This window comes from Salmo salar, chromosome ssa15 (assembly GCF_905237065.1).
Source record: "Salmo salar chromosome ssa15, Ssal_v3.1, whole genome shotgun sequence".
Taxonomy (NCBI): Eukaryota; Metazoa; Chordata; class Actinopteri; order Salmoniformes; family Salmonidae; genus Salmo; species Salmo salar.
The window spans coordinates 83,047,139-83,067,573 of NC_059456.1; the positions used below are offsets into that span (position 1 = coordinate 83,047,139).

Below are 20,435 nucleotides of genomic sequence, written 5' to 3' on the forward strand. Positions count from 1 at the left end.
AAACATGTCCCCCATCTTAGCGTGTTTACTGTAAACACTTCACTTTAAATTACAATTCCAGTGTCTCCCAATTTGTGTTTTTTGTTTTGTGTTTTTACAGAAGTGGTGGAAAATTACAAGTTTTAAGCCAGGTCAACAGCGGATAAGAAGAGGTCTCTATTTTTTTGGTTTAGTTTAGTTAGGACAGCTAAAAACAAGCCAACACAGAATTCAGTGCAGGCTTAAAGTCATACTTCAGTCTCCTTTTCAGCTCATTTATCATGTGATTTACTTAACAAAAGGCACATCTCTATCGCTCCTTTATTGTTCCTAAGGAAAGGGGGGGGGGGGGGAGATGACATCTCATGTGATCATACAGCATGACTAAAACGTATGGCCTAGATAACAAACAACAGACAGAGCAGAGTTGGGACATTGTCTTACATCAGATCGTGCGACGATTCCGCCTGCACTGATTTAGGGATGAGCGTTGCGTAGGAGTGACGTCACCTGTCGGTGGTTGTGGTCAATTCTATTTAAATTCTAGTCAATTCAGAAAGTAAACCAAATTCCAAGAATTTGAAGAATTTCAGTGTACTTCCTGAATCGACAGGAATTTAAATGGAATTGAACCCAACCTTATATCATGGAATATTGCAGATTAAAATTCTCCTCAAAATGATAACAAAATTCAAGGTGTTATGTAACGCTAAATAATAAACATACTGTTGTTTTCATGCAATTAATTGTATCTTGGATGTTGACATTTAACTTTTATTTATTCAGGGAACCCATTGAGACCAGGGTCTCATTTACAATGGTGACCCGAGGACAACAATACAACAAATTCAAAATGATCAATAAAAATAAAAGTAAACAACAAATTACAGAATCAACACTTACAACTTCAAACACCACAAGTACAGTTATTTACATTCAATCAAAACAGTTGTGATTCTCATTAAATTCATTCAACATTAAAGTCTTAAACTGGCCAAGAGGCACCAGAGTGTCAAGATGTAGGGAGTTTGGTAGGCTATTCCAAAAATTGGAGGCACTAAAACTGAAGGTGAATTTACCTTTTATCGGTACGTACTAGTGGAATGTCGAAAGTTGTGAACCTTGAGACCTGTGAAAGGGTTTGGTGTCTCATATTTTAAAATGTTAAGAGTAAAGTGAGGTAGGTTGGAATATTGTGTAGTAGAGATTTGTAAACAACAAGGGGATAATGAAGTGATCTACGGGACTTCAATGAGGACCAGACCACCTTTTGAAACTGGATGCAGTGATGCATATTAAACCTGTCGCATGTGATAAAGCAAAGGGCGCAATGGTAGACGGCATCCAAATGTCACCATAGTCAAGAACTGCCAGGAAATTTGTACAATCTGCTTCCTGCTGTTTAGGGAGATGCATGATCTATTTCTATAAAATAAGCCTACTTTCAATCTCAGCTTCTTAACTAGCTCATCTGTATGCTTTTTAAACTCCAAATGATTGTCAATCCAAAAGCCCAGATATTTATAGGTGGGAACCTGCTCAATGAAAGAACCATCCAATGCATAAATGTGGAAGCCATCTAAAATATTTCTATGAGAATTAGAAAACAGCATACATGTAGTTTTTCCTGCATTAAGTACCAATTTAAATCAACAAGGACTTTCTGCAAGGCAACATCATCAGATTACAGCTCCAACATAGCCTGGTCAGACATTGGGGAAATACCATACATAACAGTGTCATCTGCATACAGATGAATGTTACAGGTTTTTGCAGATAAACCAATATTATTTATATAAATAGTAAAGAGGAATATCGAGGTAACTTGACTTGACACCATCAGAGAGCACACAGGTGGCCTATGTCAGGGAGAGTACCCCAAAAACATTCCAGGCCACTAGCCACCCACTACTAATTCACTACTATAGTGCCTTTGGCATCCTCTGCTGGAGAGTTGGACTGGGACTTGACTTTGCTGTGCTACAGTGTGTTTGGAGAGAATCATTTGGTGCTATTGTGGCAGAGATTTGAGTTGTAATTTATAAATTGCCATTTAGTTATTAAGAGGCAGATTGGTTTACCTTTAGAGGCAGAGCCTGACTTGCGAGGGCGTGTGCCATTTCCCAGTGCATATTAAAACTCCTTTGGCACCACAGGTAACTTTAAACTCCTGGTAATATGCTGGGCTTTGAAGAGGCACCACTTTTTTATTCATTTCATTGCACCCTTTTCTCCAAAATACTGTAGCAATTTTCAATCAGACAACGAGGGAGAGACAGACAGACAGACAGACAAGGCAAGAAGGGCCTTCTATACCATCAAAAGGAACATAAAATTCGACATACCAATTAGGATCTGGCTAAAAATAAGTTAAATCAGTTATAGAACCCATTGCCCTTTATGGTTGTGAGGTCTGGGGTCCGCTCACCAACCAAGAATTCACAAAACGGGACAAACACCAAATTGAGACTCTGCATGCAGAATTCTGCAAAAATATCCCCCATGTACAACGTAAACACCAAATAATGCATGCAGAGCAGAATTAGGCTGATACCCGCTAATTATCAAAATCCAGAAAAGAGCCGTTAAATTCTACAACCACCTAAAAGGAAGTGATTCCCAAACCTTCCATAATAAAGCCGTCACCTACAGAGAGATGAACCTGGAGAAGAGTCCCCTAAGCAAGCTGGTCCTGGTGCTCTGTTCACAAACACAAACAGACCCCACAGAGGCCCAGGACAGCAACACAATTACAGTAGACCCAACCAAATCATGAGAAAACAAAAAGATAATTACTTGACACAATGGAAAGAATTAACAAAAAAACAGAGCAAACTAGAATGCTATTTAGCCCTAAACAGAGAGTATACAGTGGTAGAATACCTGACCACTGTGACTGACCCCAATTTAAGGAAACCTTTGACTATGTAGAGACTTAGTGTGCATAGCCTTGCTATTGAGAAAGGCGGCTGTAAGCAGACCTGGCTCTCAAGAGAAGACAGGCTATGTGCACACTGCCCACAAAATGAGGTGGAAACTGAGCTGCACTTCCTAACCTCCTGCCAAATGTATGACCATATTAGAGACACATATTTCCCTCAGATTACACAGATCCACAAAGAATTTGAAAACAAACCCAATTTTGATTAACTCCCATATCTATTGGGTGAAATACCACAGTGTGCCATCACAGTAGCAGAGAGAGAGGGGGTGGGGGTAGAGAGCAAGAGAGAATTATAATTTGTCAATCCTTAGAATCAGTAGGCCGGCATATTTTTGGGGATTATGAACTTTATCCATAAAAAAGCATTCTAAAGCCCCCATCTTGGAATAGTAAAGAAACAGAGTCTTTTTCGAACATAAGGTGGGGGGGGGTTTACAAGAGCCAACTTCAAAACAAATATCCCACCGCTTTTCAAGCAATGTCAGATATAAAGGACACTTTTTATGGATTTACTCTAAGACAGGTCTCTAGAACGGCCGTAAGATGTCTTAGATGCCTAAATATTCCTACTAGCTGTATATACTGTTTACTATACAGTAGTTTAATTTACACAGTGTTACATTTGATGTCTTACTGTGGCTCAGTTGGTAAAGCATGGTGTGTGCAACGCCAGGGTTGTGGGTTCGATTCCCACGGGGGGCCAGTACAACAACAAAAAATGCATGAAATGTATGTATTCACTCTGGATAAGAGCGTCTGCTAAATGACTAAAATGTAAATGTTACTGTATTTCTATCAAACAACACTGCTCTACATTTACTAAAATATTAGGAGAAAGTTGCAACCAATAATGGTCTGTCACTGTAGACTGATATTTTGAAACTTTTAAAAATGTTAAGGAGACAATGAGATTTCAGTAATATTCTTTACTGCAACCGTCTCTTATCCAGGCCAAGCCCATCCTGCTCTAACCATAACATTAGTTGATACCCCTCTGACCCTGAACTGTGTCCAAATCTATATCACCTCTGCCCCTGCTGCACCCTCAGCATATCCAAACATTAGACATGCAGTCCCTTTCCCCCTCAAACCCTGCCCACAGGAAGTGTCTCTTCGCTGGAGGAAATGGAGGCCAGATGTGGGGGTGTCCCACAGCTTTGGGCAGTGGGGTGAAGGGTGCCTGTGTGACAGGAGGGAGGGGAAAGTATCCCTGTTGGAATTTGTGCAATTCATCACTTTGTTAGCTTCCATTCTTTGGGATTGGTTTGAGTGTTATTTCAAAGTATCTGGCATGTGGGAAAATAATACGAATTTAACATGCAATGGAGTTTTTCTTCAAGGCTGCCAATGTTTCACACACAAAATATTGTAAGAATAATTGAAAAAACCCTGTGTAGAGTCATAACTCACTCACCACCGTATAATAGATCTATTAAATAGCAATTCTGAGTCCAAAATAACCTGTCGGGAAATTAGATATTAAAGCAGTGTGTTTGCAGTCATCATTAAAGCTTTGGGTTACACCATTGGAGATCTCTGCTTTACTACTGCTCATTTCTCTTGTTGAATTAGAATAGATGTGGACTGAGGTCATAGCTAAAGTATAGAACATTCCGGTGGATGTCAGCCATGCTATAACAGACATGTTCCCTCACACACAGCAGTTTCACTGTGTCTTATTATGACACGTTGGCTGTGAACTGCTTCATTACGAGTAGAACTGGAGGGTTCAGAACTGGAGCGTTCACAACTATTTCCAGTCAAGTTGTCTTTTTCCAGCATGTTTGATTTCAATGGTCAGTCTTTTCATTGTTTGGTGTGTTACCACTGCAGAAAAAAGAGAGATTTAGTAAAAAAGAGAAAATAGTGGCCGAAACATTATGTCACATCCCTGACAAGGAAATGAAATGTGCAACATCAATCAGGCAGAGTAGAGGAGATCAAAGAGCGCCCCCACACCCTCCATCTGGTTCTGTTTGGGGAGACTTTTTTTCTCCCTGCTTCTCTCCTTCGTTCATTCCCTTTTTCTACTCTGAGACAGGGTTCTTCTTGTTTTTTCTGTCAGGCATTTCTCCATGTTACAGAGACAATGACATAGTGGCACGCAAGGTAGAACCAGTCAGAAGACGATACCTGTCTCAGTTCTTATGCACCCCTCCGTTTTATATCTGAGCTGGAGATGATTTACTGTTTCTCTGATTGAGTAAAGGTCTCAGGTATACCCATATGCTGTCATCACATCTCTATATCCAAATGTGGAGTAATGTTTGTGTTACAGGGATGTTTGTGTGTATATGCGTGTGTGTCTATTCATGTGGTGCATGTGTGTGTCTGTGTGTATAAGGGCATGTAGGTGTGTATGTCTGTGCATATGCGTGAGGGTGTGTATATAACCTCCACATGTGATAACATTCTGCCGTCTCTCTCAGTGGAAATATTTAGGCTAAGTCCTCGTTTGAGCGTGCAGTTCAAACAGGAGAAGGCAGAGATTTCTTACCTTTTCCAGACGTCGGCTATCTCCAGGGGGCTTTCCATACAACACAGGGTATTGTGAGTACGCTTGGCCCCTCTTTGGAAATGTGCTGTGTATATGTGTGTTTATATCAACCCTGATATCCATTTTCCATTATTCCGTTAGCTCTGAGATATTTATTTTTACGGTGAGGGTGTTCAATGGAATTGTAATGTATAAATAGTTTGATCAGTCACAGGCGTCTCGATGACTCTGAGGAGGACACACTAACAATGCACTCCATTGTACCAATTAAAGCTAGAGTCTTTCATTGAAACAATAACAAAGCGGTCACCCCACCTCTGTTTTGGTAAAAAGCTAAGGGATGGGCCTGGAGAAATGTATCCACTCTCAAATTCATAGACGAGGTCAGCACAGGTGCATCAAAGCTGGGACAGAGAGACTGAAAAACAGCTTCTTTCTCAAGGCCATCAGACTGTTAAATAGCAGTCTCTAGCTGGCCTACACCCAGTAACCTGCCCTGAACTTAGTCACTAGCCGGCTACCACATGGTTACTCATCTCTGCACCTTATCGGCTGCTGCCAAACTCTATGTACATAGACATGGAACACTGGTCACTTTAATAATGGAACACTGGTCACTTCAATAATGTTTACATACTGTTTAACCCATTTCATATGTATATACTGTATTCTACTCAAGTCTATCCTATTCAACTATTGCTGTACATATACTATTCTATCCACGTATTCTTCAAATATACTATATATTCTATCCACATACTGTCCATAATGCCTACACATTCCATCACATATATACACTACCGTTCAAAAAATGTTGGGGTCACTTAGAAATGTCCTTGTTTTTTAAAGAAAAGCACATTTTTGGTCCTTTAAAATAACATCAAATTGATCAGAAATACAGTGTAGACATTGTTAATGTTGTAAATGACTATTGTAGCTGGAAACGGCAGATTTTGGGGGGAATATCTACATAGGTGTACAGAGGCCCATTATCAGCAACCATCACTCCTGTGTTCCAATGGCACGCTGTGTTAGCTAATCCAAGTTTATCATTTTCACAGTTGGTCGCAGTTGTAAAGGAGAACTTGTTCTCAACTGGCCTACCTGGTTAAATAAAGGTTAAATAAAACATTTAAAAAATGTAAAAGGCTAATTGATCATTAGAAAACCCTTCCGCAATTATGTTAGCACAGCTGAAAACTTTTGTTCTGATTAAAGAAGCAATAAAACTGGCCTTCTTTAGACTAGTTGAGTATCTGGAGCATCAGCATTTGTGGGTTCGATTACAGTCTCAAAATTGCCAGAAACAAAGGAATTCCTTCTGAAACTCATGTCTATTCTTGTTCTGAGAAATGAAGGCTATTCCATATGAGAAATTGCCAAGAAACTGAAGATCTCATACAACGCTGTGTACTACTCCCTTCACAGAACAGCACAAACTGGCTCTAACCAGAATAGAAAGAGGAGTGGGAGGCCCCGGTGCACAACTGAGCAAGAGGACAAGTACATTAGAGTGTCTAGCCTGAGAAACAGACACCTCACAAGTCCTCAACTGGCAGCTTCATTAAATAATACCCGCAAAGCACCAGTCTCAACGTCAACAGTGAAGAGGTGACTCCGGGATGCTGGGCTTCTAGGCAGAGTTCCTCTGTCCAGTGTCTGTGTTCTTTTGCCCATCTTAATCTTTTATTTTTATTGGCCAGTCTGAGATATGGCTTTTTCTTTGCAACTCTGCCTAGACCCTAACATCATTGCAAAAGGGTTTTCTAATGATCAATTAGCCTTTTAAAATGATAAACTTGGATTAGCTAACACAACGTGCCACTGGAACACAGGAGTGATGGTTGCTGATAATGGGCCTCTGTACACCTATGTAGATATTCCATAAAAAAATCTGCCATTTCCAGCTACAATAGACATTTACAACATTAACAATGTCTACTCTGTATTGCTGATCAATTTGATGTTATTTTAAAGGACCAAAAATTATATTTTCTTTCAAAAACAAGAACATTTCTAAGTGACCCCAAACTTTTGAACAGTAGTGTATATATACTGTATATATAGGATTAACCATCTAGGACATCAAAATGAACACCGTGTTTTGACGCTATACAGTGTTTGTTTACATTTTCATTGTTTACAAACATTGGAGTAAAACAAGCTTATATTTGGGGTACTGGTGTGGTACGACAGTTGACGTTTATTAGTTATATCTTTCAAGAATCAATGGGTATATATCATTATTGATGTCCAAAAATGAAGGATTTTAAAGGTAATGTTGCTTGTTATACTAGGCCTATACGCTGACCACTGTTGGGTATTCATTCAGGTCTGTTTCCTGATTATACCAAGATAATTATTTTAAATCAACAGATCACCGATTCCACCGCCTTTACTGCCCATCTGGACCGGACAGTGGAAGTCTGGCATGTGTTTTACCTAGAAAGTTTGGCACGTACTTAATCTTGGTAGGTAAAACAGATGTAGGTGAATTTTGTTTGTGTACTGTAAGTATGTTGACATGAAGTCTCTTTCCGCAGGTCCACATTTCTTCAGAGAATAACCCACACCACATACAAAATGCACTCAAGTGATTCCACGTATAAACATTGTACCCTAGTGCAACACAACCCAATGTCCCTGATGCATTCAGTGCACTTTTACATTGGAGGGCATTCATGTAACTGTTTTGGACTTAGGCATTTTCGAATCGAATCTCAAAAGTCAAGCAATAGATTTTGTTCTGGTGTTGTGGATGTCCGCAATGTTTGAGTGATGGTGGTAGAACTGAAGGGTATGTTCGTGTTCTGGCACAGAGGATGAAACAAATGTTCCCAGAGGCACCCCTTAGATTCAGAACCTCTCATTCTTTCCTTTACTTGAGCTAATTTTGCTATTAGACTTCACTGCTACTCTGGTATGCCAGTTTCCCCTTTAGCCTACCGCTCAGAAGACTGCGCCAGGTCTCCAGTAAAACAAAGCAAATCTGAACACACTGTCTCTGAGGCTTTTTCTGACTCACAAAACAATGGAACTGTGAAACTGAATGCAATGAAACTGTACAGACGATTCAGTTCGATGAAAGGCTAAGATAATGACAGCCTAGTTCTATAGTATCTATCTCTCTAGTACTACTAAAGAGTGTTTTTTCTCTTCCTCATGCAAAGGCTCTAATTATTCTTAGAAACCTGGGCACACTAATGAGGTCTGTCCTGAGGAGTTATAGTACATCATGTGAGGAGAATATTGTCTAGTTCCTACTTTCAAAATCCAAAGGAATTGATGATGGTGTTGAGTTGTGGAGACTTTAAGAAGGGAAAAGGAGGTATGGGGGAGGGGAGCTACTTGTTTTGGAAGAAATCTGGAACCTATAAACTTGGACAACTTATACGAAAAAGAACGGCAGAATATCCTCATCTGATTGGTCAACCCACGTGCCTTTGTCTCCGCCTCATCCCTTTACCCTTACCAATCACAAAACGCATTCTCTTCCTGTTATGCTTGGCCTGGCTGTGCCTTAGAACCCAGCTGGACCAATCTGTGGAACAGATGGGTGGGAACTTACAAGTTACATCCTCTTTCTTCTTTAAAAAGCCAGATGCAGGTTGGCTGCTGTCTTACATTGAGCTAGGATACTGGACGCAACTGCCGTTCTGAATGTAGCGAGCAGATTGTATTGTTACATTGTTGTCATGTCTAGATGTAGGCAACATATGGATTTCCAATACTGAGAATTGATTATTTTTCCATTTGCTTTCTATTGCTAGCAGACCTGGCAGATCACTTCTGGTATTTCTATATACAGGCTTGCCATAGAACAGAGAAACTAAAGGAGGCATAGCCCATTAGAGGCCCTGAATGAGATAACAGAGGAGTGGTATTGAAACAGTGTAGGTGTAGAAACAGGGTTAGGTAGATAGACTGCCATGAGAGAGGATCCGTCAAGCTGTGGTGAATACCCTGAGGGAGGGGTGGTGTCCAGCGAGGAAGAGCCAGACTGCGCTCCAAACAAATGCCCTGTGGTGGTGGTAACACCAGGGGCTGGCGGGCGTAAAAGGGTCACCAGGAAAGACAACATTTCATCGCCAACAGAGGACAACAAGTCAACAACAGGAGGGCCTCCCAGTCTGATCCCATCAGGACCAAAGAGGCCTAAGAAGAGTCCCCAGCCCTCCCTGTCTCCTCTCCCCATCCCAGGCCAGCCCCTAGAGGACCCTCAGCACCAGCGGGTGGTCGCCAATGTACGGGAGCGCCAACGGACGCAGTCCCTGAACGACGCCTTTGCCTCGCTTCGTAAGATCATCCCCACGCTGCCGTCAGACAAGCTGAGCAAGATCCAGATCCTGAAGCTGGCCTCGCGCTACATTGACTTCCTCTACCAAGTCCTGCAGAGTGATGAGATGGACGCCAAGCTGGCCAGCTGTAACTACCTAGCCCACGAGAGACTCAGCTATGCATTCTCAGTGTGGAGGATGGAGGGGGCCTGGTCCATGTCCGCTACCCACTAGCCCTCCCACTTACCTCTCTAACACCCTCTCGTCCTCCCCTCCTGCCCCCGCGCCCTCCCACAGCTGCGCCCTCCGGACCAAATCTCCCATGACCTCTGACCCCTGCTCTCTGACCCTCATCCTCACATCATCTAACTCCTTCACCACTCTACACCAGGTATGCACCATACAAACCATTCATACTCAATAGTATCTTTCCAAAACAAAATGTCACTGTTTTATATTGCATGCAAAGAAGTAGTAATTCAACAGATCTGCTGAAGGTGATCAGTGATTAACCTGGTGTTTTAATAAAGTATCAAATGCAATGCTGGACATTTGCTAGAATGAAACCTAATAACTTTGCACAGTAAATAAATCACAAGGGAGGATCATAGAACAGTACATCTTAGGTTACCACAAATCTCTTTTTACATTCAAGGTATACTGTAACTATTCTACAAGATCAGTTTGTCCTGAAAATTGATATACGATGGTAGCTAAATGTATCCCATGATTATCATCATGATTATGGACCTAATAGGAGGCCATAGAGCTGTTATTTCATACATTTTGTAAGAAATAGCCTTTGAACCCTAACAAATCACACCATACATAATCTTCTTTGTTTTCTAGTTTCTATACATGTACAAATTGTATTTGGACAAGAAATCATGAAATTAATCATATGCAACTTCTCAATAGACTTTATGTTTTTTTATATATATATTTATACTTATGTGAAAGGCATATAAGAATACATTCCTCCAGAGAGAGAGAGAGAGAGAGAGTTTTACCCAGCCAGCCATAACTCATTGTACCTCATAGTCTCATCATTTTAGATAATATTAATCGGCCTTTGAAGCCAAATGATTGCGGAAAAAGTAACATTACAAGTTTCACTTTCCTACGCCCAAACCAAGTCCCTTTTTTATTATTTTGGTACTAAAACTTTCCTTTGAAATTCTTTCCTTTCGTTTTGGCTTAAACTTGCTACACTGGACGAAAATGAGATAGATCTTGACGAGGCTCAACAAAAATAACCTGGTTTTGAGAAACCATGCAGCAGTTAGCCATCAAAGGAGAAGTGATGGCTGTCTACTGCACTCCCACAAACCACTAAGTTAGATGAAAGAGGTGCCATTGATGCTTCCAGTTCCACATCTCCATGGTAAAGATGGCTATCAGACGCCTCATCAGTGGCCGTGCCTCCCTTCACCAGTGGCAACACATTTGCCATTTGAAACCACTGCTTTAGCCACTTCACAAGAGGTACCGTTACCACGCTTCTGAGGGATATCTTTTTCATACTACAGTCAGCACAGTGTGTTCATACAACCTAGCCCACGTTGACATGTTACTCGCTGTGACATTCTCAAACACTGTCCTCTAGAAATTGTGTTTGAGGTGAATGAAAGCGAAATGTCCTTTGACCCTTTCTTAAATACCAGGTGAAATGAATATAGGAGAAACGGGCGGTTAGACATGAGAGATGCGTTCTCAGTGTTTGTGTTTGCTGGGATGGCCGTTGTTGTTGTGTCTGCAATCTGACTCTGAAGGAAGACATGCTTTGCTCCTTTCTCATTAGGGTCCCGTTGTATTCTCCAGTTAATGTCTTCTTAACCTTTCTCATGCGAAGGTTCTCCCTGCTATTCTATGGGGTTGCTTCGGGATGTGTGTGTGTGTGTGTGTGTGTGTGTGTGTGTGTGTGTGTGTGTGTGTGTGTGTGTGTGTGTGTGTGTGTGTGTATGCCACATGAATGATGTGTATTCTGTCAGGGAGGCGTCATTGTTCATCCCTGTCTTTCAAGGAGATCAAATATACATTGGTGTTTTAGCCTGCTTTGTTCTTGTTGCTGAACTTATTGCCACACTCTGGCTTTCGATTGGACATTTATACTTATTTATTGAGTTTACTTTTGCCTTTATATGCATGTTTATTGATATTGTCCAGTTGCATTTAATGAAAATACCACATTTTACAAGGACATGTTCAACAAAACACACAGCCCTGACCTCCAGTGAAAATGGACATGAACATTTTAATACTGGAGGGAGTTTACGCCCATTACCAGTTTAACTGTTAGAGAGTACAGAGATTTCATTAGGCATCATGAACTAAGAGTGTGTTTTCTTTAAAGCAAAAGGAAATAGCATATTTAGCATTTTGTTGTAGCACTTACAGAATGTTTCTATCTTGTGTCTCCCCAGCATCCGACCAAGGCGATTGAGAAGCCTTCGCGTTGGTCTGCAATCCCTTTGATTACTGGTTTGTACTTACACCTCTGGACCAACTAAATCACAGGTCTCAGCCCTGCCCTGCCTCTGGAGAGGTACTGTAGAGACACGGCTTCCTCGAGCGCACACAGAATCAGCGGGACAACAATTTTGAGCTACCAGCAGGCCTGGAAGAGGGACAACTATAGCTTTTTATGACCTGGAAATTGCAACTTTGACTTAGAAACAGTTTTGTACACAAATGTAAGTCATGTGAATGTTCCTATTCTAGTGTAAATACATGTAGTCACAACCAATAGAACATTCTTGATTAAAAGGGAATCAGTTGCTGTAAAGAATGTATTTTTATTACAATTGTAGATATGTGGATAAAATATGCCTTGTGATTTTCTTGTCCATATAATAAAATGTGTATTTGAGCATCTTTCTCAGTGTCGTCTTATAACCGGTCTCACCTTAAACCCTGTACTGCGACTACACCAGCATGGTCCACCATCAGCAGTCAACATTTGGAGATGGACGATTACACAGCAGCATTTCTAAACACCAAATACATATGAAATACATAGATTATTATCCTTCTTTGTGTTTGTGTGTGAAATAACCTGGGTTACCAGGGATCTATCGACGAGTTACCCTGTCAGCCTTAATTAGTGCTCTAGAACATACGCCTCGTTAAGAAGTCTGCTCTGGCAGACTAAGGTATAATTGCACATAAAGCTGTTGTTCTTTTGGGGGAAAATAAGGCCTCTAAAATATTTATTGGTTGGAAAGAAATCTTATCATATACCCAACCACAGAAGCACATGTGGATACATGCATTAATGGACCATGAGACTGTATATCAAACACGTCACACCTACACATGTACACACACAACATTTTCAATTTTAATTAAGAGAAAAACAGTACAAAATAGACATTCTTTCTATACATACATAGGAAATATGGAGGAAACAAACAAGGTGAAATAAAAGTATGAAAAAAGATTCAATGTAATTTTCTGTTATTCTAAACTTGTTAGTGAAGGCTACCAATACATGATTCAAGGCACATGTGTGATGCATTTTGGTCTTGAGTATCTATTTACAGTGACTTTAGCAAGTAGATCATAAAAAAGACAGCAAGTAGATCATAAAAAGGACAACATAAAAAGAAATGGAGAGGAGTGGCCCACTGGCCACTAAGACAAAATGAGCGTGGCCCATAGACCCCTGGAAAACTTTACAGGAGAGTTAATGTACAGTATTCAACACACTTTAACTCTAACAGAGTTAAACCCTTCATAGACAACAGATACCCACTGGTGCACTACGAGACAGACACCGCAGTCACTGTCAGTTCTAAGAGACAGACAACACAGTCATTGTCAGTTCTAAGAGACAGACAACACAGTCACTGTCAGTTCTAAGAGACAGGCACAACACAGTCACTGTCAGTTCTAAGAGACAGGCACAACACAGTCACTGTCAGTTCTAAGAGACAGACACCACAGTCACTGTCAGTTCTAAGAGACAGACACCACAGTCACTGTCAGTTCTAAGAGACAGACACCACAGTCACTGTCAGTTCTAAGAGACAGGCACAACACAGTCACTGTCAGTTCTAAGAGACAGGCACAACTACAGTCACTGTCAGTTCTAAGAGACAGACACCACAGTCACTGTCAGTTCTAAGAGACAGACACCACAGTCACTGTCAGTTCTAAGAGACAGGCACAACACAGTCACTGTCAGTTCTAAGAGACAGGCACAACTACAGTCACTGTCAGTTCTAAGAGACAGACACCACGGTCACTGTCAGTTCTAAGAGACAGACACCACAGTCACTGTCAGTTCTAAGAGACAGACACCACAGTCACTGTCAGTTCTAAGAGCGTTTGAATGATGGTGGCTGCTTCTATTTAATTTTATACAAGTCTTTGAGGCGACCTTATGGGCAAACATTGCCCAGAGTCTTGAAAACAAAACATATAGCTAGTACAAACAATAATGAATAATGAACAATGAAAACTGGCAATAGTTATTACTTTCTTGCACATACACGGTCTCCTAGACACACATAGCTATCCACAGTGGTTGGTACAGAGTATAAGAGGAAAGGGCTAAAAGACTTGTTAGCATGGTTACCATTCTCTCTCTCTCAATGCCAACTAGAGGTGAGGATGCAGCTGAGGTTAGAGAAGAATGTCTAGTTAAGACAACATTGATGTGTGTCACCAGTCAGAGCACCAGCACAGAGAGCATGTTCCTTTTAAAAGACGCCTTGTAAATATTGTTTTAGACAGAAGTGGATGCTCTCAGTCTTCTCTTTGATTTTGGATTAAAAAAAAGAACATGACTTCTTCAACATGGAAAACGCAATAATACGCAGTAATAGAGAGCGTATGATACATTTAAACATTTAGCCACACTCCAGAGGTACGGGGTCATATACAAAATAATATTGTGAATCTTAAAACACATTTCATAACTATGTCTTCTGAATTTGATGGTGGCCAGTCTCTCTTCATTCAGCGAATAGCTTCCAACAATGAGCGCAATCTAGATGAAACGCTCATTAAGACAAACTACATAACATCTAGAATGAATGTAGAAAATGGAACTGTGGAAAGTGGAATGTGGTAAACATTTCAACTCACAACAAAAACGATCTAAGTTGGATGTCATTTCATGAACACACAAAATAGGCTTGAGGAATTCTCACAAACTAGTTTCAGTTTGGAGCAGTTTGGAGCTTAGCGTGGCTGTGTATAGGTACAGTATATCTGAAAATGAATAATCAGCATGATGTCAAGTACTGTATCATACATTCGAGTGGAGATGGACTCTCTCCACAAGGTCTATAGGAGAAGTACGCACCATCCTAAAGCAACATCTCCATAGTGCGAACAGTAATAGTCTGTTGGATGGTCCATAAAGAAGGCTTTCATAGAATAACACACCAAACCAACCGTATTCAGCTCTACTTGATATAACCAACCGTATTCAGCTCTACTTGATATAACTGCTTGTGGATAACAACAAGGCAACTGAACTGTGAAATGAATGTACACAATAAAATAGGCATGTCTACAGGTCAAAATGCTGGTCCTGAAAAAACAAACACCAACTTAACACTGTAACCTCACTGGTCCACTGCAGTAATATGGTCACACTGCAGACATATTTAAGACAGTTTTCTTTGGGAGATGTCCATTAAGTGCATTAGAGCCTTTGACTAGCATAATAAAACGATACAATATAGCTACCGTAGGAATGAACATACATTTAGTATTTCCTCCCAAACAGTGGTGGGTCTTCAGCTCTTCATAAGATTCATTGGTTTATTTGTTTCAGTTTGGTCCTCATCATGTCAGTAAGACATAAAGGGAAATAGTGTGCGAATGAAATGCATTTCTGACTGTGTGTGTGTGTGTGTGTGTGTGTGTGTGTGTGTGTGTGTGTGTGTGTGTGTGTGTGTGTGTGTGTGTGTGTGTGTGTGTGTGTGTGTGTGTGTGTGTGTGTGTCCATGCGAACAATGTATAAAGACACTGGTCTAAGAACAGCAGTGGAATAATCAGAATACAATCTGGGCAAACAGGAAGTTTTTGCAAATGCACTTAGAAATACTAATTTGTGTATACATGCATGAGTCTTCTTAGAATGTGAGTGAATTTCAGAGGAGAAAAATATCTTCCAATCCTCAAAGTTGAACAGATAATTAAATAATCTAGAGCCCCCCCCGAGGTTTGGAATTTTCAACGGTTCACATTACGGAATGCACAGTGCAAAAACGACAGATAAAACCACATCTTCATTTTCTTCTTTAGTGGTTCAACTGAATATTAATGACATCATCAAGGATTGACTGAGCCATTCAGCAGTTGCCAGGTGCTGGCCGGTCTCGGTCTCTCTCTCTCCAGGGCCATCCTCAGAGCCACTGACTGGTGTCTGCTCTGCTCACTGACACAACAACAGACACCCACAGACCTGGTGCTAGTATTGCTTTACTGTAAGTGCCTCAGTAAGACCTAGGTCGTCTGTACTTTTTTTTTAAAAAGGCCAAAAAGTGGTCAATATCACAGCACCGGGCTGGTATCCTTCTGACTACACACAATATAAATGACTCTGTATTGCTGGGGCTAGACCATGGACAGAGTTAATTTAATCATCAGTTGTATGAGAACATCTTTTATCGCACATATACACTGACAGGGCTTTGGTGTTGTGTCAGAAGGATACATTAGTTCCACTGTGTTGAGTTCATTCTTCACTGTGTTAAGGTGCGCTGCATATAGTCTGAGGAGAATGGACGGTGGTCTTTGAGGCACTGTGTGGTTTTAGGGCCTCATTGGTTAAGGCAGAGATCCACAATCTACACTCCTCCCCCTCATCGTGTGACAGGGAAGGATCTCCAAGGCTATTGGGATGTCCTGAAGGAGAGGTCTGTGAGGTCAAAGGTCAGCATCTTCTACATGGAGTCCTCATCTTGCTCCATAGGCTCGTCTGGGTGGCTGGGGGAAACACAGAGACGTTGGTTAGGGAAAACATCATGCATCACATTTGTAACATACTGTACAGGGGAGTCTGCCCTTTACTGTGAACATTTTGGAGTGTTGGGTACTGGTGGTCAAGTCATACCTCCTGCTGGTCAGGACCCCCACAGACAGAGAGGCCAGAGCATTGACAGCATCAGTCTCCTCACAGTCTCTCCTCTGAGCACCCAGGTAGGACAGTCCCACAGAGCTACTGAACAGCTTCAGGGACTGCCAATACTGACCTGAAAAACAGGTCACTTTATTTGCCTAAACCAAAGCCAGTAAGCACAAACACTTGGATGAGAGCAGTGGGCACTTCGGCTGCAGTCAGAAGGTCTGAACGTCCAACTGACAAATGCTAGTCCCTCCTACTACATGGGTCCATATAGTGAAAGATCAATATGATTAATAGCCTCGTAGCCTACTGTATTAAATCATTGTGTGTACTCAGGAAGTCTCTGCATTTTACAATAATTAGGATCAGACAAGAATAAAGGGATAGACAAGAATACAATAGAGAGAGAAACAGAGAGGGAAAAGGGGGACAGAGGTGTCCTTTATTTGAGACATGAGGAGTTGAATGACTGTTTACCTACCATGTATCTGTATGACTCTCAGTAGCGAGCGAACACTGTTAGCATTGGGCTTCTGCAGCAGCACCTCCTCTGACAGAGGCTCCTGTATGGACAACACCGTGGGACAGGAAGGCATCAGACCACTCATCAACAACATTCACCTTAACAGCCCTCCATAGATTTCCTCTTACTCATATCATTGAATATTCCTTATGAGGGAATACACTTCACATACACCTGTGTGGTGTACTTAACATGATTTAGGAAGGGGTTTTAAAGTCGTTTATAAACTGCTTTAATGCTCCTTAAACCAGTCTCACCTCAATACCCAGCAGAGCACTGACGCAGGCCTCAGAGGCGTCACAGATGGCCGTGAGGTCGTGACCTCCCTCCAGAGCCATGATCACCCGGCCTCCAGCCAGACCCATCAGCTGCCGGGTAAGGAACCCAAAACCTGACGGACACATCCACATCAACAGTCAATATGGGATGTGGTGGCCAATTAAGCACGGGAACTTTGCATGTTAAACTAGCCTAAATCATGTTCAATACGGCATGTCAACCCCTTTTCTAGATTGACAACATGGGAATATACTGCAGGGCATGTATCAATCTTAATGATATTTACAGCGCAGATTAACATACAGTAAATCCCTAAAGACACACACTTACAACACTAACAAAAATACAACTACAAATGTAGGATCTTCATTTGAGCCAGTTTGCTACAGCAGGAAAATAATCCTGCAGCAAAAGGGAAATGTAAATGATTATGTGGATTTTTGTAGATGTTGATCCATTTTTTCGCGAGGGGAAAATCAAGTCTGAAATTTCAAAGTGCAAAGTACTAACTTTAGGAGCCTTTTTAAACTTCAAATACACTACAAGTTGAACATTTCCTAAATTGCAGAAAAGCTATCCTGCAACAGGGGGATTACAGTAAGATCCAACATCTGTATTGTCCCTCCTACTTGATTTTTATCATGCCATTTTATATTGTGTACCAGGTCAATGCTTATAAATGTCTTACCTTCCATTTATCAAGAACTAACTAGCAAAGCTCTAAAACCACTTTATAGGCTAGCTCGGGGTCTAAAGTGTACTGAGGAAAACCTTGCTTACATTTGGCGGTGACCTTGTAACCCCCTAGAGGTGCAGGGTGTCCCTCTGCTGCATCGAACCCTGAGGAGACCAGGACCACGTCAGGGGAGAACTCCTGAGCTATGGGCATCACCACCGTCCTGCAGGGAGAAACATTAAACAACATCTATGTCATTTAGTCCACTAACAGCCCTGCCTGGCTGTTTCAGACAGTGAGGAGAGCATGGTTGGGGTTGAGCTGCTAGGGAGTGGGCCTCCTGTTGTTTTCTGGGCTGGTGTCCATCACCCCTCTCTGTCAGAGTCAACCAGCACAGTGCAGAGCAGAGCCGCCAGCTAGCAAGGAAGCTAACGCAGGCATCTCCGCTGCCGCCCGAGTTCAAAGCCGCCATAGGCGCGTCTGGTTCCCATTTGGAGCTTGTCACTCTCCTCACGTCACTGACAGCATGCCATCTGGGATCCATTTGGGTTCATTATCCTGCGTTTGGATTCCTCCAGCCCAGACCCCCCCACTCCCCACCGCACTAACTAACCCTGCCTCCCCTGTAGACCAATAAAACCTCCATACTCCCCTGTGAGCCCAGCTATAGACAGACTACAGGGAGAACAAGAGAGAGAGGGAGAGGGCTCATTAAAGATCAATCAGAGAGAGGGAAGGAGAGAGGCGAGGAGGAGAACAGGAATGAGAGAGAGGAGACAGGGAGGTGGGGAGGGGTGTAGAGGTATGTGGTGGATGGCAGCATTCCCTACCCCTGGAGTTTAGAGAAACTGACCGACAATATTTCACCAACAAATTTGTTGCGCATTCTAAATCTGTGTGGGACAGACGTGTGGCAACAAAATATGTATTTTCAGATAACAAAAACAGAGTTATAATTATTATTTCCAAGGATGGTGCATTATTGTGTGGAAAAGTAAGGTATATTAGGAATACTCTGGTTTGTTACTTATTAAGTTGAAGTTAAAAACTTTTGTTGAAACTTTTCCAGTACTATGTTGTCATTCTCATTTTGTTACGCTGGCTTAGAGGTGGGGCCCACCCACTTGGTTGTGTGCCTGCAGTGTGGACCCTCTTACGTGTGGTTGCTACAGTTTCCTATGGTTGCCACCAGACAGCAGACCAAACCAACATACAGAGACTTCATTAGAACTTTAAACTACCCACCGGTGGCAATTAAGTGCCATGGAGGAAGTGTCAGTGAAATGTCTGTTTAATACAACAACAACCAAACCTGGAGACAATTTAATCTTACAAAAAATCGTATTAAAATGTTAAATTGGGACCATACACATGCACTTCAAATTACTGGGATTCAGAAGTGCGTCAATCAATTTACAGTATATTGACAGCAGTGCTCGGTAAACTGGAGTGAAGGACACTGTGCCCCATGTTGTTTTGCCGGATTGTAGAGCAAACTCTCCCCAGTGAGCAGTAGACTGAATCACGCTGACACCCAGATGGTTACTACCAATATTGCAATTTATTTCTCGTGTAGGCTGCTATCCTGGGGATAAAAATCAAGTGGGATAGAACAAAATGGCCACGTTAGCTACGCCACGTTAGCTACCGCCAGCGACATGTCACAGTGACATCCAGATGGTGACCAAGATGTTTCTCCCTCACCCATCGAAATAAACATCACTTCATTTTACACCTTTTAACTAGCGTCATGCTGCATCATAAACTAGCTAGCTGGGAACACTGGCTGGGAAGGGGTTAACAGGACAACTGACGAAACTAACCATTCGTCTCCACCCGACTTTTAACTCTGAGACACACATCATTGATTTGTATCGTTTTGGAACTTGTGGGTGATGTCACTTCTTGCCACTGGGGGGCAGTAAAACAATGTGATGGGTCAGGTCAAGTTACATTAGGTTAAAATGTAGAGTCAGCGAGATGACAAAGACGCACCAAGTAAACAGTAGTAGTGGGTCAATTTCCTCAACAACCAGGAGCGTTGAAACGTGACGCTGTTTTGGTCCTGAAGCACCATGTTGTAGGAGAACAGTCTTGCATCACACTTAACTCAATGGGTACGTTGCTCTACTCAGACGTTGCTGGCGCCTGCCAGATCTTACAATACCTGGATAGG

At 41.8% G+C, this 20,435-nt stretch overlaps 2 protein-coding genes across 8 annotated transcripts in view; one reads left to right on the plus strand and one right to left on the minus strand.

Annotated features, from left to right (window-relative positions):
* The first annotated feature begins 8,149 nt into the window (after positions 1-8,149).
* Positions 8,150-12,567, plus strand: LOC106572367 (twist-related protein 2). The gene is made up of 2 exons (XM_014146444.2): positions 8,150-10,088; positions 12,121-12,567. Exon 1 carries the CDS (start codon positions 9,350-9,352, stop codon positions 9,929-9,931), a length of 582 nt encoding a protein of 193 aa, XP_014001919.1. The 5' UTR covers positions 8,150-9,349; the 3' UTR covers positions 9,932-10,088; positions 12,121-12,567.
* A 450-nt stretch (positions 12,568-13,017) lies between these two features.
* Positions 13,018-20,435, minus strand: part of LOC106572365 (histone deacetylase 7) — an 82,766-nt gene continuing 75,348 nt past the window's right edge. For all 7 annotated transcript variants that reach the window (XM_014146434.2, XM_014146437.2, XM_014146438.2 and 4 more), the window contains 5 exons: positions 18,364-18,482; positions 17,562-17,695; positions 17,263-17,344; positions 16,770-16,908; positions 13,018-16,642 (listed from right to left, as the gene is read on the minus strand). In XM_014146434.2, coding sequence (XP_014001909.1) covers positions 16,600-16,642; positions 16,770-16,908; positions 17,263-17,344; positions 17,562-17,695; positions 18,364-18,482 — 517 coding nt within the window. In that variant the 3' untranslated portion in view covers positions 13,018-16,599. The remainder of the gene's footprint in view (positions 16,643-16,769; positions 16,909-17,262; positions 17,345-17,561; positions 17,696-18,363; positions 18,483-20,435) is intronic.